This window comes from Microcebus murinus, chromosome 1 (assembly GCF_040939455.1).
Source record: "Microcebus murinus isolate Inina chromosome 1, M.murinus_Inina_mat1.0, whole genome shotgun sequence".
Classification (NCBI taxonomy): Eukaryota; Metazoa; Chordata; class Mammalia; order Primates; family Cheirogaleidae; genus Microcebus; species Microcebus murinus.
This window is the reverse complement of record NC_134104.1, coordinates 132,122,371-132,142,060: the sequence shown is the minus strand read 5'-3', so window position 1 is coordinate 132,142,060 and position 19,690 is coordinate 132,122,371. Positions and strand designations below refer to the sequence as shown.

At 36.3% G+C, this 19,690-nt stretch overlaps 1 protein-coding gene across 1 annotated transcript in view; it reads right to left on the bottom strand.

Annotated features, from left to right (window-relative positions):
* The window catches only part of LOC105860521 (ubiquitin-conjugating enzyme E2 E2), a 333,688-nt gene that overhangs the window by 64,652 nt on the left and 249,346 nt on the right, over nucleotides 1–19,690 (bottom strand). The window contains exon 4 of the mRNA XM_012745322.2: nucleotides 16,993–17,125. Coding sequence (XP_012600776.1) covers nucleotides 16,993–17,125 — 133 coding nt within the window. The remainder of the gene's footprint in view (nucleotides 1–16,992; nucleotides 17,126–19,690) is intronic.

The following is a 19,690-nucleotide window of genomic DNA, read 5'->3' as shown; positions in this document are numbered from 1 at the left end:
TGATCTATTAACAAACCAAGGAGGTATTTATTAAAGCCTACAGTTTACACAGGTCTGAATTAGGGTCTAGGAAAGATAACAAAAGAAATATAAATACCCCCGGCTCTAAGAAATATTTGTCGTCAGTTATAAAGATTATACAGTGGCTCCCATCTGTAATCCTGGCACTCTGGAGGATGGCTGTAGCTCAGGAGTTTGAGACCAGCCTGAGCAAGACCAAGATCCCTTCTCTACAAAATATAGAGAAATTAGCTGGGTATCGTGGTGCATGCCTGTAGTCCCAGCTGGGAGGCTGAAGCCAGGAGGAATGCTTGAGGCCAGGAGTTTGAGGTTGCAGTGAGCTACAACGACACCACTATACTTTACCCTGGGCAATCAAGTGAGACTCTGTCTCCAAAAAAAAAAAAAAAAAAAATACAAAAACCAAAACGAAACAATAAAAATCTTTGGTTTGGAACAAATGAACATAAGGAATAGACATTCACTTATTCAACAAATACCTACTGACCTTCTGCTATTTTCAAAGCGCTATGCTGAATTGAGAAACATGGGGGATGATAGGTGAGAGAGAGGGAAGCTAAGATAAGTAAGTTGGGTCCTGGCCCTTAGATATTTGACTATCTAGCAGAGAGATAAGAGAATCACACAAATAAATACCATAAATTATTACATGAGAGAACATGGGCCTCTATAGTTCAAATTAGAAGAGATGATACATAGCTGGAAAGAATCTTAGAAAATATCAGAGAAGAGTTAGTTAAAAAGTGAATTTTGAAGAACTGGAATAAGAAAGATTTGCTGATTGATTTCTTTCTCTCTCTTACCCCTCACCCCCTAAATTGCTCACCAAGAGAAAGATGGGCAACTTCAAATGTGTCTACATAAAAAATTCTCACTAGCTTATGTCACACTGACCTGCAGCCTTAAACTCCTTGGCTTCATACAGGCTAAGATGCAGGACAACGGTTATGCACAAAAGCTTTAATTTTCAGAAAATATACACGGTAATATTAATGCATCCTGCAAGAAACTTGGAGTATTAACACAATAGAAACATATGGAATAGACACTGCCCCCTCAATTTCTCTATCTACTTTTTCAGTCTCCTTGCCACTACTCTAGTTTGGGCATTTTTCATTGCTAGATGAGATTATTGCAAAAATTTCTTTCATGACACTCTTATTTTTTTTTGGTCTCTCCTCTTCACCATCATGTCCCATATTGCTTCAAGGGTGATCTTTTCTACTTGCAAAAACATTCAATTGTCTACTGCTTGCAGGGCACACTCTAAACTCCTCTGCACACCTGCCTACCCTGGCAGAGTCCTGGTTCTCTATGGACCATGCTTCCCTGAAAAGGTCACGCACTTGCAGTCCTCTGTCCATGTGTCCTTTTGGCTAGTAATATCTTCTTTCCTTTCTCCAAGGTTACTGCTACTATCTGTCAGGTCTTGCTCTTAATCTCTTCTCTGAAGACCTGCCTCCTTCAAGCAGATTCAGGTGCTCTTTCTCCATTGTTCCCACTGCACTGTTATCCTTATGACAGTCACTATCTATCATAGATATCTATGGCACATATCTATCTCCCCACTGGTTTGTAAGTTCCAGCAGGGCCAGAGTTTGGTCTCTTCTTTATTCTAGGGTAGGTGCTATTTTCTACTTTTACTTTGCCATTATAATCATTTCATGGGTTTAGACAGATCCAGAAATGAGTTTTGGGGAAAAAAACGCTAAAGAAAATAAGGTCTTTTCAAAAGTATGAATGTGGCAAATTAAAGAAGAGAATCACTGCTTGGAATAGATGATAGTGAAATGTTAATAGATGGCAAAGAGGAGGCAAAGTTTTTCAACTTAATTCAATTCAATCATATTATATTTCTTTGTTAATAATAATAATATAATTTAAAACAAAGTTCTAGGAAGGATCATTAAGCAGATGATTTGTTATTACTTTGAAAATGATGTGGTAGTCAAGTGAATCAAACACAGACATATCAAACCCAAAATGTACCATGAGTAACTCCATTTCCTTTTCAGTACAGTTATTAAAATTAGATTAGGGACCAGATGTGGTGGTTCACGCCTGTTATCCTAGTACTCTGGGAGGCTGAAGTGGGAGGATTGCTTGAAGCCAGGAGTTTTAGACCAACCTGAGCAAGAGTGAGACTGCATCTCTCCAAAAAACAGAAGAAATTACCTGGGTACAGTGGCATGTGCCTATAGTCTTAGCTACCTGGGAGACTGAGGTTGGAGGATCACTTGAGGCCAGGAGTTTGAGACTGCAATGAGCTATGATGATGCTACTACATTCTAGCCCTGGCAACAGAGTGAGACTCTGTCTCAAAAATATATGTAAATAAATAGAAATAAAAATAAAATTAGATTAGGGGAATAAAGCAGACAAAGTACATTTGAAATCAAGGATAGTTTATGATGAGGTCTTTTAAAAGACTTAAGTCATGTCATAGATTAAGGGTCACATGCAGATTCTTCTTAAATGACAGTGTTGTGCCAAACAGTTACACCCCTGAGGTGATCACACCATTGCTAGTTTACACCCACTAACAGCATCTTCCTTTTTTGATAAGACAAATAGACATTCAAAACTCTCAGATGTTTTCTTTCTTGTTATGGTCAATGGCACTGGCCTAGTGCCAAAACAAACAGACCAACATGGCAGTCATAAATTTGAGTTTTATGTATGTGGGAAAGTATTATTTATGACCAAAGAGATTGTAAACAGTAGAGTTCAAAAGCACACTGGGCTGTTGCAAACTCCAATTTGAGTGCATCCTTGTGGGCAAGAGAGAGAATTCTAGACTGAATGATAACCCAGTTTTGGCAGATGTGGAAGAGGCTTAATAAGAAAATTTTAGATTTGGCCAAACAACCAAATAAATTAAGTTGACAGAAAACAGCTTTCTAGTAGGAGAATTTGTGATTAGTTCTTTATCAACATTTTACCAGTGATTTAAATGGTAAAATGGATTTAAATAAATGGATTTAAATAACCAGAGACATAAAGACATACTTATCAAAGCTATGGTTAACATAAAGCTGGACAAACAGTTAACACACTAGTCAAAAGTATGACAACAATGGAATAAAATAAATAATACAAACTTAACAGAAAAAAACAAGACCCACATTTAGGTTCAAAGCAATAATTTTCACAAGATGGAGAAGGCTTGGCCTAAATGTAGTAATATAGGGATTTAAAAATAGAAATTACTGAATAATTGAAATATAGCATATAAAGAAAAGTATACAAATCATCAGTGTAGATAGCTTGATGAATTTTTACAAGTTAACACACTTGAGAACCACCATATAGAAAAACATATAGAATACTGCCAGCAACCCAGAATCTCCCTTCTACCAGTCACAACCATTCCGCCAAATGTAACCACTATTCTGACTCCTACATGGTAGTTTTTTCTGTTTTTGAACTTACATAAGTGGAATCATACATTTATATATGTAAGTACTCTTCTGTGGCTTGCTTCTTTCTTTCAGTATATTTGTGAGATTTATATGTATTGCCCTTTGTTCTACATTTTTATTTCGTTGTTATATAATATTCTATTGTATGAATATACCACAATTTGTTTTTCCCTTCTACTATTAATATTATAAATGTTCCCCGCCCCAGGAATTTTCTGCTTAAATAAAGCTAACAAGTGACAATTGTAAAATGTGACAAGGTGGCAGCAAAGACAGAGTTTACATACTTTCTTTGCCTTAGTCTGGCCTTGAAAACAAGTACATGCATTGATTTGGCTTTCATGACATGACTTCATGAAGCTGTAAAAATGACACAGAAAAATGAATATGTTCATACTATATAACTGAAGGGAAATATCTACAGAAAAAAGTACTTGATTCTTGGATTATATTATTGTGCTTTGCAAAACTTGGCCCATGTGCTGAGTATTCTTTGAACCTATATTTAGAGATGCAAATTATTTGCTTATAATTTTTATTAACAGATGGTCTGCATAAAATATGGTCTAGACACTTTATCGCACTTAATTTTAAGCATTTTAAGATAAATTGTATCACCTTTCACTGTTTTAAAATAAAAAAAAACATTACTTCCAACTGGGTCTACTGGATGCCCTTATGGAAGGCATCTTCAAAAAAAAAAAAAGGGAAAACCCTGTCTTCCAGGTGTATCTAATTCTTAGGGGAATGGCAATGAACACACATCCACACTTACTGAACATTTCAATACTACAATAGAGCAAAACAGGTTTCAAAAGTGACATGCAAAATGAACATCATTTGCTTCAGCAATCCTATTTGGTGAGCACTATAAGACAGATAAGGTCTTTGTTCTCATGGAGCTTAGAGTCTAGTGTGGGTAGGCAGAAAATAAAGCCAGCAGATAACATGAATGTGGATAGTTTCATGAAAGAAATGATCAGGCTGATGTGGTAGAAATAACCAGTGTGGGGTATTTATATCAGGTGATCAGGAAATGCACCTCTCAGGATCTAACACTGAAGACTAGGCCTGAAGAATGAGAAGGTATTGGCCACATGAGGAACTGGATCAAACATGTTCCAGGCAAATGGATCAGCAAATCCTAACTTCCTAAGAATAAAAAGGAGGCCTAGGAGGGCTACAGTATGGTGAGGCATGGAGAGAGATCACACAGGGCTTTGTAAGAAGAGGAAAGAAGTTTGGATTTTATTCTAAGTGCAACAAAGCCACTAACCAGTTTTAAGCAGGGCAGTGACAAATCACTGATAGTTAAAAAGATAAAAGGAACTTCAGAGATTGTTAAACCTTTCTATAGGTGAAAATACTAAGTTCCAAAGATTTTAGGGACATCAAAGTTGTAAAGTCATAAGTTTGGACTCTTTTCAATAAGAAAGAGACCAACTTTGGACACATGAAAAGGTATTATTTTACTTATAATGAGAGAAATGCAATTATAATTAAATATCCTTTTCTCTACATTAGATTGGTAAAGTTTAAATATTTGGTGACACATAGCACTGGTGAGAATGTAGGAAAAAAAGGCAGGTGCACCTACCTATGTTGGGGGTATAACTTTGTGTAACTTATTTGCAGAGCAATCTGGTTAGTATCTATTAAAATTGAACACATATATATCTTTTGTCCTAGTAACTCCAATTCTAAGAATTTATTCTATAGATATATTTGCACAAGTCCACAAAGACAGAATGTACAAAGATACTCAGTGAAACATTATTTGTGATAGCAAGACTGGAAAAAACCTTTATGTGCTGGAAGAGCTTAAGTAGGGAAGTAAAAAAAAGAATAAAATTAAAAAAAAAAACAAAACCCTACATGTCTGTCACAGGGAACCTGTTAGGTTATTCAATGAATATTATGTAATCTTAATAAAAATCTACATATATGAATATGAAATAATCTTCAAGAAGGTAAATGCAAAAAGCAAATGGAGAAAAAAGACGTCTTTGGGAGAGTAATGAGAATGCTGAGCAATGGTGAGGAAGATTAATTTACAATTAATTTCACTGTATACCTTTTGTGTTGTTTGAACTTTTTCTTGTATACATATATTACTTATTTAAAGCTAATTTAAAAAATAAAATAGTCTGGTTTCAAAAACAAATTGTGGCTGGGCATGGTAGTTGATGCCTATAATCCTAGCATTCTGGGAGGCTGAGACCAGAGAATAGCTTGAGCTCAGGAGCTTGAGACCAACCTGAGCAAGAGCAAGACCCCATCTCTACTATTAATAAAAAGAGAAAAATTAGCCAGGCATTGTGGTGTGTGCCTGTACTCACAGCTACTTGGGAGGCTGAGAAAGGAGGATCGCTTTAGCCCAGGAGTTTGAGGTTGCAATGAGCTAATACTCTACATGGAAAATAACTTTCCAATCCCCAAATAATGAGAACATAATGGAAAAGAGAAAATGTTGGTTCTGTTAGTCTTTCAATTATCAGTCTTTTCCTTTGGGAAACCTATTCTGGAAATTTATAGGTCCAGATATTCAGAATAGGTTGAAAATTCACATTTATATGGGTGAGATGATTTATTCTAGACATTAACCCCCAAATCTGTACCTGCTAAATCCCAAATCTGTATCTATAGTTCATATCACTCACCTGAACACCAGATCTATAAAACTGTCAGCTGAACATTTCCTACCCAGATATTCTATAAATTCCTTGTAGGCAACATGTCACCACATGGTTATTCAGTTCAGAAACCAGATAGTCCTCCCTGATGACTCAAATCAGTCACCAGTAGATACAGATCAGGTGATCTCCTTCCTTCAGGGGACATTTGCCAGTATCTGGAGAAATTTTTGTCTGTCACAATGGAGACAAAGGGAGATTGCTATTGACACTTAGTGGTTGCAGGCCAGGGATGCTGCTGTGTCTCCTATAAAGCAAAAGACAGCCTGCTACAACAAAGAATTATCTTTTTCGAAATGTCAATTTTGTGCCAAAGTTGAAAAATCCTGTTCTATCATATCTTAAATGTAAAATGTATGCAAGAAGGGGCACATTGTGTCCACTTCTATGTGTTTAGTATCTGGACCACTGCAAGGTACATGCATATTTATTGAATAAAGAAATAAAAAAAGAATTCATACGTTATTCTCCTTGTTTTTATTCTCGCAGGTTAGCCTTAGTTCTTTTCTGGCTTAAACTACTGCATTAGTTGCTAATCATTCTCTCTGTCTCCATTTCCCCTAGGGTTGTATCTTATTCATCTTTATATAACAAGGGCCTAGAAAATAGTAGCAGTTCAATAAATCTCTGCTTTATAAATGAGCCTTAATATAAATATTTTTATTTTTTTATTTTTTTATTTTTTAAAACGTACCTGAGCTTGGAATATATAAATATTTTTAAACGTGACTAACCTATAAGAACTTCTGGCAGGTCTCTGCTAACACAACTGCTAAAATACTGATACCATGGTAAAAATGTAACTGATGGCTTAGAACAGCTGTACCTATATGAATCATTATTAAACAATCTATCTGATCCTAGAGTCATTTTATTTACAATCTTTACTCTCTTTGTTTCTCCTTATTTTCTACAAGGCAAGACCTGCATAATACCTGTAAAAGGTCAGTTGGCCATATCTTTTCTCTAATTCAGTAACAAGCCATGATTACACACTGACTCTGATTTTGGACAGCTGGGAACATTCCTTTCTCCCTGCTTCATTTTCTTTGGACCTGTCTGAGCTAGTTTCTAAGAGATCCAGCTCCAACTCTAAGGAAAAAAAAAAATCAAGGAAACTTGATCATTTGCCATAAAGGAACTGATATTTGATTTGGCAGACAGTCTTAAAAATGAACTGAGACCTGCCCACTCCATCCAAGCTTCAACAAAATAACATTAAATATAGCTATCCAAGCGAGTATCACATTTAAATAAAGTGAAGAATATTTCATTATTTTCTTACACATAGAATATTATTTCCCTATTCCATTTCTCAAATGGACAATAACATAGTTTCAACATAGGGTATGTGTTCCATGTTTTGACCTGGGTCCACCAGGGGCCCTTTCCTACAAAGAGGAAGAAAATGCCAAATTTCCAGCTCAGTCTTACAGAAGGTTTTCCCTTTACAAGACTACCTGTCAATATCACCCATTGCCCTTGAACTTTGAGATTCATGGTGTTTCTCTCAAAGAGTTCCCAGTGTTCACTGTTTTCTGGGACCAGTGAGTGAATCACTCACTACTCTTTGATATACCAGATACTGAAAACTTCACCTTGAATTGTTACCCCACCCTTTTCTCTTCAGAAAACCCAAGTGAGGGGAGGGTGTCACTTGCGTAGATCTGTAAATGTTTCCTTGAAAAAGGTGCCTCTCTCTAGTAAGTGGGTTGCCATCTTTCCCTGGTCCTGACTGCAAACAAGCTGCTTGTTTTCCAAGCATCTGAATGTTTTACTTCAGTCTCCTCTGTTCACATAATTTCAATACAGAAGAACATCCTTTGTGAAGGAAGGTAGGCCTGTCTACCCTTCCCGGTTATGCTAACAATAACAGCAACCAACACCAACTTCCATTTGGAGTAAAGTCACATCCACAGACAAAGGAACTCCTGAGTATGGATGGGCACAGCAAAATAGTTTGAAACCCCCATCTTTATGGCAGGGCTTTGATAAGGGTGTGCCAGTAGATATCAGAGGGGCTAATTACACATCACCTCCATCAGAGCTCATGCAAAAGTATAGATGGCTGAGTTGATCCAATCTGTTTAGATTAAGCTGGCTTGGGTAATACACATCCCAGAGGAGATAATGATAAACTAAAGGTCCTTCTCTAAAATTAGTGAACTGCAGCAGACTACAAAAAACTAGGGAGACAAGGATTCAACCATGACACTCCTTGAATTGATAAATGAATTTGGTAAAGTCTCAAGATACAAAATCAATACACAGAAATCAGAGGCATTCATATACGCCAACAACAGTAAAAGTGAGAACCAAATTAAAGACTCAATTCCCTTCAAAATAGCAACAAAGAAAATAAAGTACCTAGAAATATATTTAAACTAAGGAGGTAAAAGACTTCTAAAGGGAGAATTATGAAACACTGAAGAAGGAAATAGCAGAGGATGTAAACAGGTGGAAGAATATACTATGCTCATGGGTCAGCAGAATCAACATTGTTAAAATGTCTATACTATCCAAAGTGACCTACAGAGTCAACGCAATCCCTATTAAAATACCATCATCATTTTTCACAGATATAGAAATAATAATTTTACTCTTTGTATGGAACCAGAGAAGACCCTGCATAGGAAAATCAATCCTAGGCAATAAAACCAAAATAGGAGGTATCAATTTATCAGACTTCAAACTATACTACCTGGCTATAGTAATTAAAACAGCTTGTTACTGGCACAAGAACAGGGACATTGACCAGTGGAACAGAACAGAGAATCCAGATATAAGCCATACTCATATAGCCATCTAATCTTTGACAAAGCAGACAAAAGCATACACTGGGGAAATACATGGTACTGGGAAAACTGGATAGCCACATGTAAAAGACTGAAACAGGACCCACACCTTTCACCTCACACAAAAATCAACTCATGCTGGGTAACAGACTTGAACCTTAGGTGTGATACTATTAGAATTTTAGAGGAAAACATTGGAAATACTCTTCTAGACACTGGCCTACGCAAAGAATTTATGAAGAAGACCCCAAAGGCAATCACAGCAGCAACAAAAATAAATAAATGGGACCTGATCAAATTAAAAAGCTTCTGCACAGTCAAAGAAACTGTCAAGAGAGAAAACAAACAACTCACAGAATGGGAGAAAATTTTCACAAGCTACATATCCGATAAAGGGCTGATAAATAGAATTTATTTATAACTCAGGAAAATCAACAAGGAAAAATCAAACAACCCTATCAAAATGTGAGCAAAGGACATGAACAGAAATTTTTCAAAAGACGACAGATTAATGGCCAACAAACATGAAAAAATGCTCAACATCTGTAATAATCAGGGAAATGTAAATCAAAACTGCAATGAGGGCCGGGCGTGGTGGCTCACGTCTGTAATCCTAGCACTCTGGGAGGCCAAGGCAGGCGGATTGCTCAAGGTCAGGAGTTCGAAACCAGCCTGAGCAAGACCCCGTCTCTACCAAAAATAGAAATTAATTGACCAACTAAAAATATATATACCAAAAAAAATTAGCCAGACATGGTGGCTCATGCCTGTAGTTCCAGCTACTCGGGAGGATGAGGCAGAAGGATCACGTGAGCCAAGGAGATTGAGGTTGCTGTGAGCTAGGCTGATGCCACAGCACTCACTATAGCCTGAGCAACAAAGTGAGACTCTGTTTCAAAAAACAAAAACAAACACAAAAACCAAACCAAACAAAAAAAACTGCAATGAGATATCACTTATCTCCAGTAAGAATGGCCTTTATCAAAAAGTCCCCAAACAATAAATGTTGGCATGGATGCGGAGAGATAGGAACACTCTTACATTATTGGTGGGACTGCAAACTAGTTCAACCTCTGTGGAAAGCAATATGGAGATACCTTAAAGCGATACAAGTTGATCTACCATTTGATCTAGCAATTCCACTACTGAGCATCTACCCAAAAGATCAAATGACACTCTACAAAAAAGACACCTGCACTTGAATGTTTATAGTAGCACAATTCACAATTGCAAAGTTATGGAAACAACTCAAGTGACCATCAATTCATGAGTGGATTAATAAAATGTGGTGTATGTATACCATGGAGTAGTATTCGGCTTTAAGAAACAATGGTGATATAGCACCTCTTGTATTTTCCTGGATAGAGTTGGAACCCATTCTACTAAGTGAAGTATCCCAAGAATGGAAAAACAAGCACCACATGTACTTACCAGCCAACTGGTATTAATGGATCAACACCTAAGTGGACATATAGGATAATATTTATCAGGTGTCAGGCAGGTGGGAGGGGGGGAGGAGGGGCTGGATATATACAAACATAATGAGTGAGACATGCAACATTTGGGGGATGGTCAAGCTTGAAGCTCTGACTCAAGGGGGGGGGCATGGGCAATATACGTAACCTTAACATTTGTACTCCCATAATATGCTGAATAAAAAAAAAAGCTAGGGAGAGAGGTATCTTCCCAAAATATAACTAAATGGAACTTTCTGTCAGCCAAATGGCTGGTTTCCTATTAGCTTATAGGTATATTTAATTTGGTTTATAACAAAAAGTCGGTATTACTTACCCAGAAAACAACCAAAATCCAATCCTACTTCTTAGTAATTCCTAAATTGGTGGTAGCTGGGAGTGGTGGCTGGACACACAAACACAATGTGTAAAAGCACAAAGGACAATGACACTATTTTGATTTATTTTTGATCATTACATTCATTTGGGAATTTCACCCAAAATTAAAGAATAGTATGACACTTTTAAAGGTTTATCAAAAAGGAGCATGGACCAAAAAGAAAAATTACTGACTCATGTGATGTAATTAATCTTATAGCCCAATCAGATACTGAGGATACAAGGCTGTTTTGATACTAGTTAAGTGTGAAAATATGAAATGACTTCTTCTTTAGCTAAAAGCTGAGAAAATCCAAAAATCAGTATTTATTATTCAATAAAGATAGTTTCTGTGAATTAGGAACACATTGGAGAAAAGCCCCCAATGTCTTTGGAAAGAGAGTCCTTGGCAAAATGAAAGACAGGCACTCAAAATCTAACATTCTTTCCTCCTTATATCACACCTCTTCCTCTCTCTACAAAAATACCTGGGGAATGGTGTGACATAATTAATTATACCAAAGTGTATAATCTAGGAGCAAATGTTCTTTCTTCCAGGGATATAAGCAATTTAAATTTCCTCTATAAGTGGAATGAAAGTCCCAATTTACAACTGGGTTTGGATTCTAGTTTTGCTACCTACTTCCAGTGTGGCCTGTTTACCACTCAACCTCCATGAACTATAGTTCTCTGATCCACTAAGTGGGGCTTAACTAACAGTTTTCTATGGCACAGCTATATAGATTAAATTAATTCAACACATTTTTACTGAATACCTACTAAATCACCAGAACTTCTACCATATCCTGGGAATACAGGAGTGACACCAAAAGAGACAAAGTCTCTGTGCTCATGGAGCTTCCATGCTAACTGGGGAAAGGGAAACAAAATAAACAAATAAAGAAACATATAATGCCAGGAGGGAGAAGTGCTATAGCAATAAACCAAGTATGGTGGTGATGGTGGGGAAGCTTATAGGGAACATAAGGAGGCTGGAATTTGTCACGCAAGAGCCTTTCTGAAAAGGTGACATTTGAGCAGACTTGAAGGGAGAAATGGAGTAAGCCATGTGACTTTCGGGGGGGGGGGAGTGGATACAAATGTAGGCAGAAGGAAGAGCAAACAGAAAGATTTGTGAAATAGCATGCTTAGAGTATTTGAGTAAAAAGTGATGGTTGGTAACTTTGAAAAGTATATTGTGGTGATACTTCAAGAGCTGAGAATCAGTAAAGAGTTTTAAGCAAAGAACTGATGTAATCTAACACATTATAAAAGGAGTCTTTTGGTGTAGGGTAAACACTGCAAGAGGGACAAGGGCAGAAGCAGGTAGCCCAGATAGGTGAATTCCACAATAACCTGGGGAAGGAAGCATGTTGTAGTAGCTTGGACCATAGTGATATTAGGGAGAGGTGATGAGAAATGTTTAGATTCTGGATTTATTTTGAAGATTGAACCTGGGGCACTAGGTCTGCTCAGGTTGTGTGAGAGAAGTCAAGATGATCGCAACATTTTTAGTTTTGGCAATTGGAAAAACAGAGATGATATTCTTTGAGATGATGGATTAGCTGGAGTGGGACAGGAGCTGGACTAGCTGGAGTGTGTAATTAAAAGTTTGGTTTTGGACTTGTAAAATTTGAGATGACTATTGGATGTCCAACTGGAGATGTCAAATAGGCAATTCAAAATGTATGAAAGGACCTGATAAATGGCGATGCTGTATGTGAATGTATGAACTCTGGTTGAAAACAAGTTAATTCATGTTACTCCATAATAAATGTGTGTTCTCTAGCCAAGGCTAAGTGGGCACTCGGCTTACACATGTAAATCACTGCTCTTTCTGAAAATCCTGGGAGACACATTCAACTTTCTTCTTTGAGAAAGCGCGTAATAGTAACCAAGTTAGGATAAAGTTGTGGAACTCACTGCTTAACTTAAGTTACAGATCACTGTCTGGCTTTTAAATGTTAGATACCAACTAATTAGCTACTGTATTCATGAGTAGCCTTGACCTGCCAATTTAAGTAAAAATCTCATGAGGAAAATAAAATGAAGACTTTGAAAACCTGATGACCTAAATTGTCTATTTCACTGTCTGAAAGTAGTTAAAGCCTTTCCTATTAGATGACATTTCATTAGTAAGCAACCTACAGTTGGAACAGAGATGATAAACAATAACAACCAAATCCATAAGAATAAGATATGCTCTGATCGCTAAGATTTATTTAAAAGTATATTTGATAAAATTTGTAGTGCAAGAACTATACTAAAATGGTTTTAAATATTATTCTTAATTTGTCTCAGACAGATACTTTTATATATGTATGTAATTTTTTGTTTTTTTTTTAAACACTTAAGGTATGAATTTTATCATTGCTTTTTTGGGAGAATTTCCTCTGGCAGATACTGTCTTGCCATTACCAAAGAAAACAACATTTTCTAGAAATAGATATGAATACTGATACAACATGTCTGACTTGAGCCTAGGTTGCCTGAGATCCTGAAAATAAATAACAAACATACTTGACTGTCCTGTCTAATCTTCAATCTATTTAGAATGCTTACTTATTTTTTATAGCATGTCCAGATTCACAGGAAGAAAGAAAAAGACAAATTAAGAATGGGTTACCTCTGTGCATTTCAACTGTGAAAACAGGTATCTGGCCTATTAACCGACATGATTCCCTAGTTAGGATGTCTGTCATTAGAACCTCTGAGTCAAAAAACATTAGACACAGAGTGTCAGAGTATTTTCAAAGTTTTTTTTGGTAGGGAAAAAAGTATAGGAATATAACATACTCCATTATTTTGTTTCTGAACTCAAGTACTCTTGTTAAATTTTACTTGGTGTAAAACTTTTAATAAAAAATACTTTGATATTATTCACAAAAAGAAATAACTGGACAATAGTATACATGAAAACTATTATACATTTCATTAGTAGTCAAATAAATGTAAATTAAAGCAACCATAAGATATCATTTTTCATCTATTGGACTGGCAGACAGCAGAAAAATTTGAAATCCTCAAAGCTGAGGAAAGTATAAGGAAGTATTAATACTATATTATCATATATTGATGGCCATGATGTAAATTGATACAGTTTTTCTGGAGGACAATTTTTCAACCTTTATCAAAAACTCTTAGAGGCCAGGAGCAGTGGATCATGCCTATAGCACTCTGGGAGGCTGAGGCGGGCGGGTCGTTTAAGCTCAGGAGTTCGATACCAGCCTGAGCAAGAGTGAGAGCCTGTCTCTACCAAAAATAGAAAAAATTAGCCAGGCATGGTGGCGCATGCCTGTAGTCCCAGCTACTCCGGAGGCTGAGGCAGAAGGACTGCTTGAGCTCAGGAGTTCGAGGTTGCTGTGAGTTAGGCTGACACCATGGCACTCAAGCTGGGGCAACAGAGTAAGACTCTGTCTCAGGAAAAAAAAAAAAAACAACTCTTAGAAATATGTTCAAATTCTTTACACAAGAATTCCATGTCAACAAATTTAGCTTCAGAAAATAATCATACAAATATATGAAAATCTAATTATAAGGATGTTTATTACACATTGCTGATAATAACAGAAGCAATGATAAGAACCTAAATATCCAACCACAGAAACTTTATTAAATTTTGGTAAATTTATATAATGAAATACTATGTAGCCTCTATAACTGTAACACAATTAAATACTTACTAGAAAGACATACAGTGTTGGGCAAAAATATATAATGTTAGGTAAAAAAGTAATTATGAAGCCATGGGGAGTATGGCTCATTTTTGGTAAAAAGATGTAGGTATGTATGCATTCATATTTATATGTATAAATATATATGTGGAAAATAAAAATCTCAAAAGAGATATACCAAAATGGCATGAATAGTGTGAGTTTGGGGGATATGCTTATAGGTAAATATTTTTCCTTTTGCTTATCTATAATAGCTTTTTATTCTATAACAGATATGCAGACTGCCAAATTAAAAACATTAAAATATTCACATATTAAACTTCATTTTAAAAGTATAGATTTTGAGCACTGAGGAGTTAGCCATAAGAAATATAATCCCCAACAAAAAAAAAGCAACTTCTACTTTATAAATAAATACAGATCTGAATTATAACATTAAAATATATGTTCACACTGAAAAATAAATATGGTATTGAAAACCTTTAGACATACCAGCAGTTTATTACACTTTTCTTCTTGGCCATAATGAGTTACAGTTCTATCTCACAAGTATTTTCTCAGAGAGAATACTATCATTGGTGGTTAAGTACTCAGCTGAAGACTTGGCATCAAATACAACTAACAATGTCATACACTCGACCTACACCACAGTCCTTGAAATATATGAGGACAGACACTCGATTCCTCCCATGACCTATGTTTACTAGTAAGCTTCTCAAGGGTAGCTGTGTATAATTCAGAGGTAAGGCACATGGTCCTTGGAGTCAGAGTTCAGTAGATTCCTGGTTGTATATTCTTGGAAAGCCTCTTTAAGCCTCATGTAACTGTCCTCATCTGTGAGAGGGGAACATCCTAGCCTTACTCTAGTATTTTAGTGAAGAAATGAGTTAGCACAGCTGATGTCCAGTACAGGGCTTGATTCAGTAAAGAAACATAAGAATATTAATGACTCTCTTCCCCTAGCTTTTCTTAGCTTTGTTTCATCTACAAATTTCTGCCATGCAGAACTTGAGTAAGACCACACATTTTCTGAGACTTCTATTTCACAGAACAGACCTCACCAGATTTACAAGCAGCTCAACTGCCTGGTCTGATTTTTCCTTCCTTTTCCTCACTCTGTACATCCTTTACTTCAGAGGCTGTCAAAGAAAGATCCTCACATCACTGGTAGTGCTACAGATACTCCAGGTGATTTATGGGCTGGTCAAAAGTAGAAAGTAAATGTTGTAAGGTTCCCGTCCAGTAAAAGGAGAGAAGAAGTATTAGATTTACTATGGCTTTATCACTGGCAACCTACCAAATGCAAGCTCTGTGTGGTCACCGGTGCCACCAGCCCAGTAAACTTGAATAAAATGTATTGTGTAATGTAGTAAGGAGAATGGGCTTTGGGGCTAGACTCCCCAAGTTTACATCCTGACACCATGACTGTTGCATAATGCTGGGCAAAAGTTACTTAGTTTCTTTGTGCCTTTGTTTTCTCATTGGCAAAATGAAGATAGTTATAAATATTACTTATGCTCTAGTATCAAAGCACTATCCAAGCATTAATGGAAAGGAAGAAAAAAGAGAGAGGAGGAGGGAAAAAAAGGAGGGCGAGGAATTACAGAAAGTCATGGTGAAGGTCTATTCTTATTCTTGTTTTTGAAAATTGTTTATTCCAACCCACAACTCAAAGTTGTTTTATTTTCCTGTGCATTGAGAAGTTATGTCAGGACCAGATGGAAATTCTTTCTAAGTAGCCAAACAAAATATAGTCAGTATCCTCATGATGATTTTCTTTGCCATATTAGAAAACAAATGCTAATGGAGATGGTATTTATAATAGTCAAATGACTGAATTATAGGCAGTAAAAGGAATATAAAGACATCTTAAAGCATATAATCTTGGCTTAAATAAATGAATTACTGCATGTTCTGAATGTACTGCACTCTTGCACTTTCTTTTGACATGAACATAAATGACATTTCATTAATCAGTTTTATTAATAGATTATTATAAATACTTCTTTACTAAATTTTCTTGGCATATTTAAACCTCTGTGGGTCACACTTTCCATGCTAGTGCATGTATATTTTATGTAAGCAGCTAAACCTTGGAGGCACCAAAACTCAAAGTTCTACAGCTAGGGCTATGAACTCTGCCTTGGTGAGGTTTCCTCTGCCTTTAGCCTGGCTTCTGAGCTTGGCTCTGGTTACGGTTCCAGCGCCGGCAACAGGCTATGACTGGTTCTCTGGGCTCTGGTGTTAGTCCTGGCCCAACCTCACTCTCCCATTTCCACCCATAAAACATGGTGTTTTATATTATATTAAAACATACCACAGAAAGGAGACAATAAGAAGGGATGAGGAAAACAATGAAACTAGTAAAAAGCTGGGATTAGGTAATAACCTATAATTTTTCGCACTGTTTTCTTTTATACACTATCAGTCCTAGGAAGTAGTCTATGCTAACAGAATAGACATGCATTCCTAGATATGTAAATTTAAGAATATTATATGTATATACACATATAATCATACATATTGCTAAAAATGGATGAATACTTCATACTGACCTTAGGGGGTTTAAACGGATAGTCTGGTGAAAAGGTAATATCAAGAAAGAACACCCCTCCTTCATAGACAGATCCTGGGGGTCCCAATATAGTTGACCTCCATTCATAAATGTTGTCTCCTTTGGGTCCAGCACTGAAATAAGACATACAAATGAAATGTGCTTAGAAATTATATAAAGCCTGGAATTTAAAAAAATCTATTTATGGTAACAATAAATTGAGCAATTCTATAAAAACAGAATGAAGTTAACAGATTCTCTATTACAATTCATATTGTCAGTATCATTGCTCTGTACATGAAATATGCTGATGTTACTTAATAAAACAGAACCAAAAAGATCCTGTTTTGTCATTCACAACCCTAAGCGTATGTTACGGAAGAATCCAAGGACCACAGGCCAGAGGTAGGAAAACAAATGTTTAATAAAAGTACGAAATTATCCATCAAGGCGAAGAGACAAAATTTTTAAGTGAGAGAGGCTGCTGGAGCACAACTATGCTAACCCCTTTGCTAACAACTGAGAATACAAATGAGGTCCATGGAGATTAGTAAATACGTATCATGCAAAGACTCAGCTCAAATATCAAACCCCATCTAAATCTTTTTTTTTTTTTTTTTTTTTAAAGACAGTGTCTTGCTCTGTTATCCAGGCTGGAGTACAATGGCATGATCATAGCTCACTGCAACCTCCAACACCTCAAGCTATATGCCCTGCCTCAGTCTCCCAAGTGGCTGGGACTATAGGCACGTGCCACTATGCCTGGCTAATTTTTTTCTATTTTTTTTTTTGTAAAGATGAGGTCTTGCTATGTTGACCAGGATGGTCTTGAATAATCCTCATTAAGCAATCTTCCTCCCTCAGCCTCCAAAGTGCTGCGATTATGGATGTGAGCCACTGTACCTGGTCCTTCCATCTAAATCTTCTTTCTTTCTCCCCCAAATGACTCAGGACCCATAAATCAGAGCAGTGAGGTCTAGGGATGATAAAATGTATCATTTTCTTTTATACCTATGTTTTGTAACTATTGCTTCTTCTGTCCCTCTCTAGAAGTCCCTTGAGGAATAGGTTTTGCCTTGCCCTTAGTGTCTAGTAAGGAAATGTTCCTTAGATGATAGCAAAGCAAGTAAAGAAGCGACATGGTTGGTTATTAGCAGCAAACCTATACTTCTGACTCTTAGAGAAATTCGCTGGGGAAAATAAAGCCCACATGAGTCAACTGAAATTTGTTAGTTCTCTCAGGTGAACAGATTGACAAAACGAGATTAGGATTCATTTTTGTGGTTTTCTTTTTGCTTTAATAAGCTATTACCTACATCTAATAGCTAGAAATTCTCCTACATCTTGTAGCACAGTGGGCAACACTATTAAGGTGCTTGGGAAAGAGTTTATCGCCGGCAAAGATTTAGCTTCTTTTCCCTCTTATTTTGAAATCAATTTATATCTACAAAAACCCAGTGTTGAGCAACCATTTTATCATGAATAGCCATTTATGATAAAAAGAAAAAACTCAGCAAAATTGAAATAGAAGGAAACTTCTTTAACTGAAAAAGGACTATAATAAATCTCACAGCAACTACTGTATTCGATGGAAAAATATTAAAAGCACTCCCTTTAAATTGAGGAACAAGACAAAGATGCCCACTATTTTTACTTCTAATCAGTACTATACTAGAGATCATATTCAGCAAAATATGAAAAAGAAAAATAAGAAAAAATAAAAGGTATATGGATTAGAGTGGAAGAAATAAAGCTCTTAGCATCTGCAGTATTTATGTTCACAGAAAAAAATACAAAAATATATATAATTTATTAAACTTAATAAAAGAGTTTAGCAAAGTGGCTAGATACAAGATCAATATCCAAATATCAACTTCATTTCAATATGCCGACAAAATTAAAAATGTATTTTCAAAATGAGTTATACCAGTATTAAAAATACAAGAAACTTATGAATAAATTTCATAAAAGACATATAAGGTCTTTATGTACAAAATTATAAAACTTATTGACATATACTTAAGAGGGCTAAATAAAAAGAGAAAGATACCAAGTTTATGGGTAGGGATGTAACAGTGGAAGGCAGGCTTAACATCACTAGCTCCATTTTGCTTCTGACCCCCTGCAATAACATCCTTTAGCTTAAAAACTTCTGCTTAGCTGCACATAGGCCAGCTAATTATAGGAAGAATTTATTTTGTAGTTCAACTCTAGAAGGAAGATGATAACCATCCTTTTCCCAAAACTAACTCCTGGGGAGATAAGGAAAGTATGCACACAAGTAACAATGCTATGTTAAAGATTTATAGGAACATCTTGACCTGGCCTACATCCTCCAAAGTTAACTGACCAAGAACAATGAAGTTTTACAACCTTCTAGGACTCTCCCTGATGTCCAGATGTCTACAGTCCTCAGTTACCTCTTGCAAGCTGCCCCCCACTTAAACATAAAAAGGAGCCTAAAGTTCATACAACTTAGGAAGTTCATACAACTTTAGGACGTTAGTCCTCCATCTTCTCAGTTTGCTGGCTCTCTGAATAAAAGTCATTTTCCTTGCATCAACATCTTGTCTTTCAACTTACTGGCTGTCCTGTGGCGAATGGCACAAGCTTAGATTCGTTATAAGGAGACTTGATATTCTATAGAAGTAAATTTCCCCAAACTGATCCATTACAATTCCAGTCAAAGTCTAACAGTT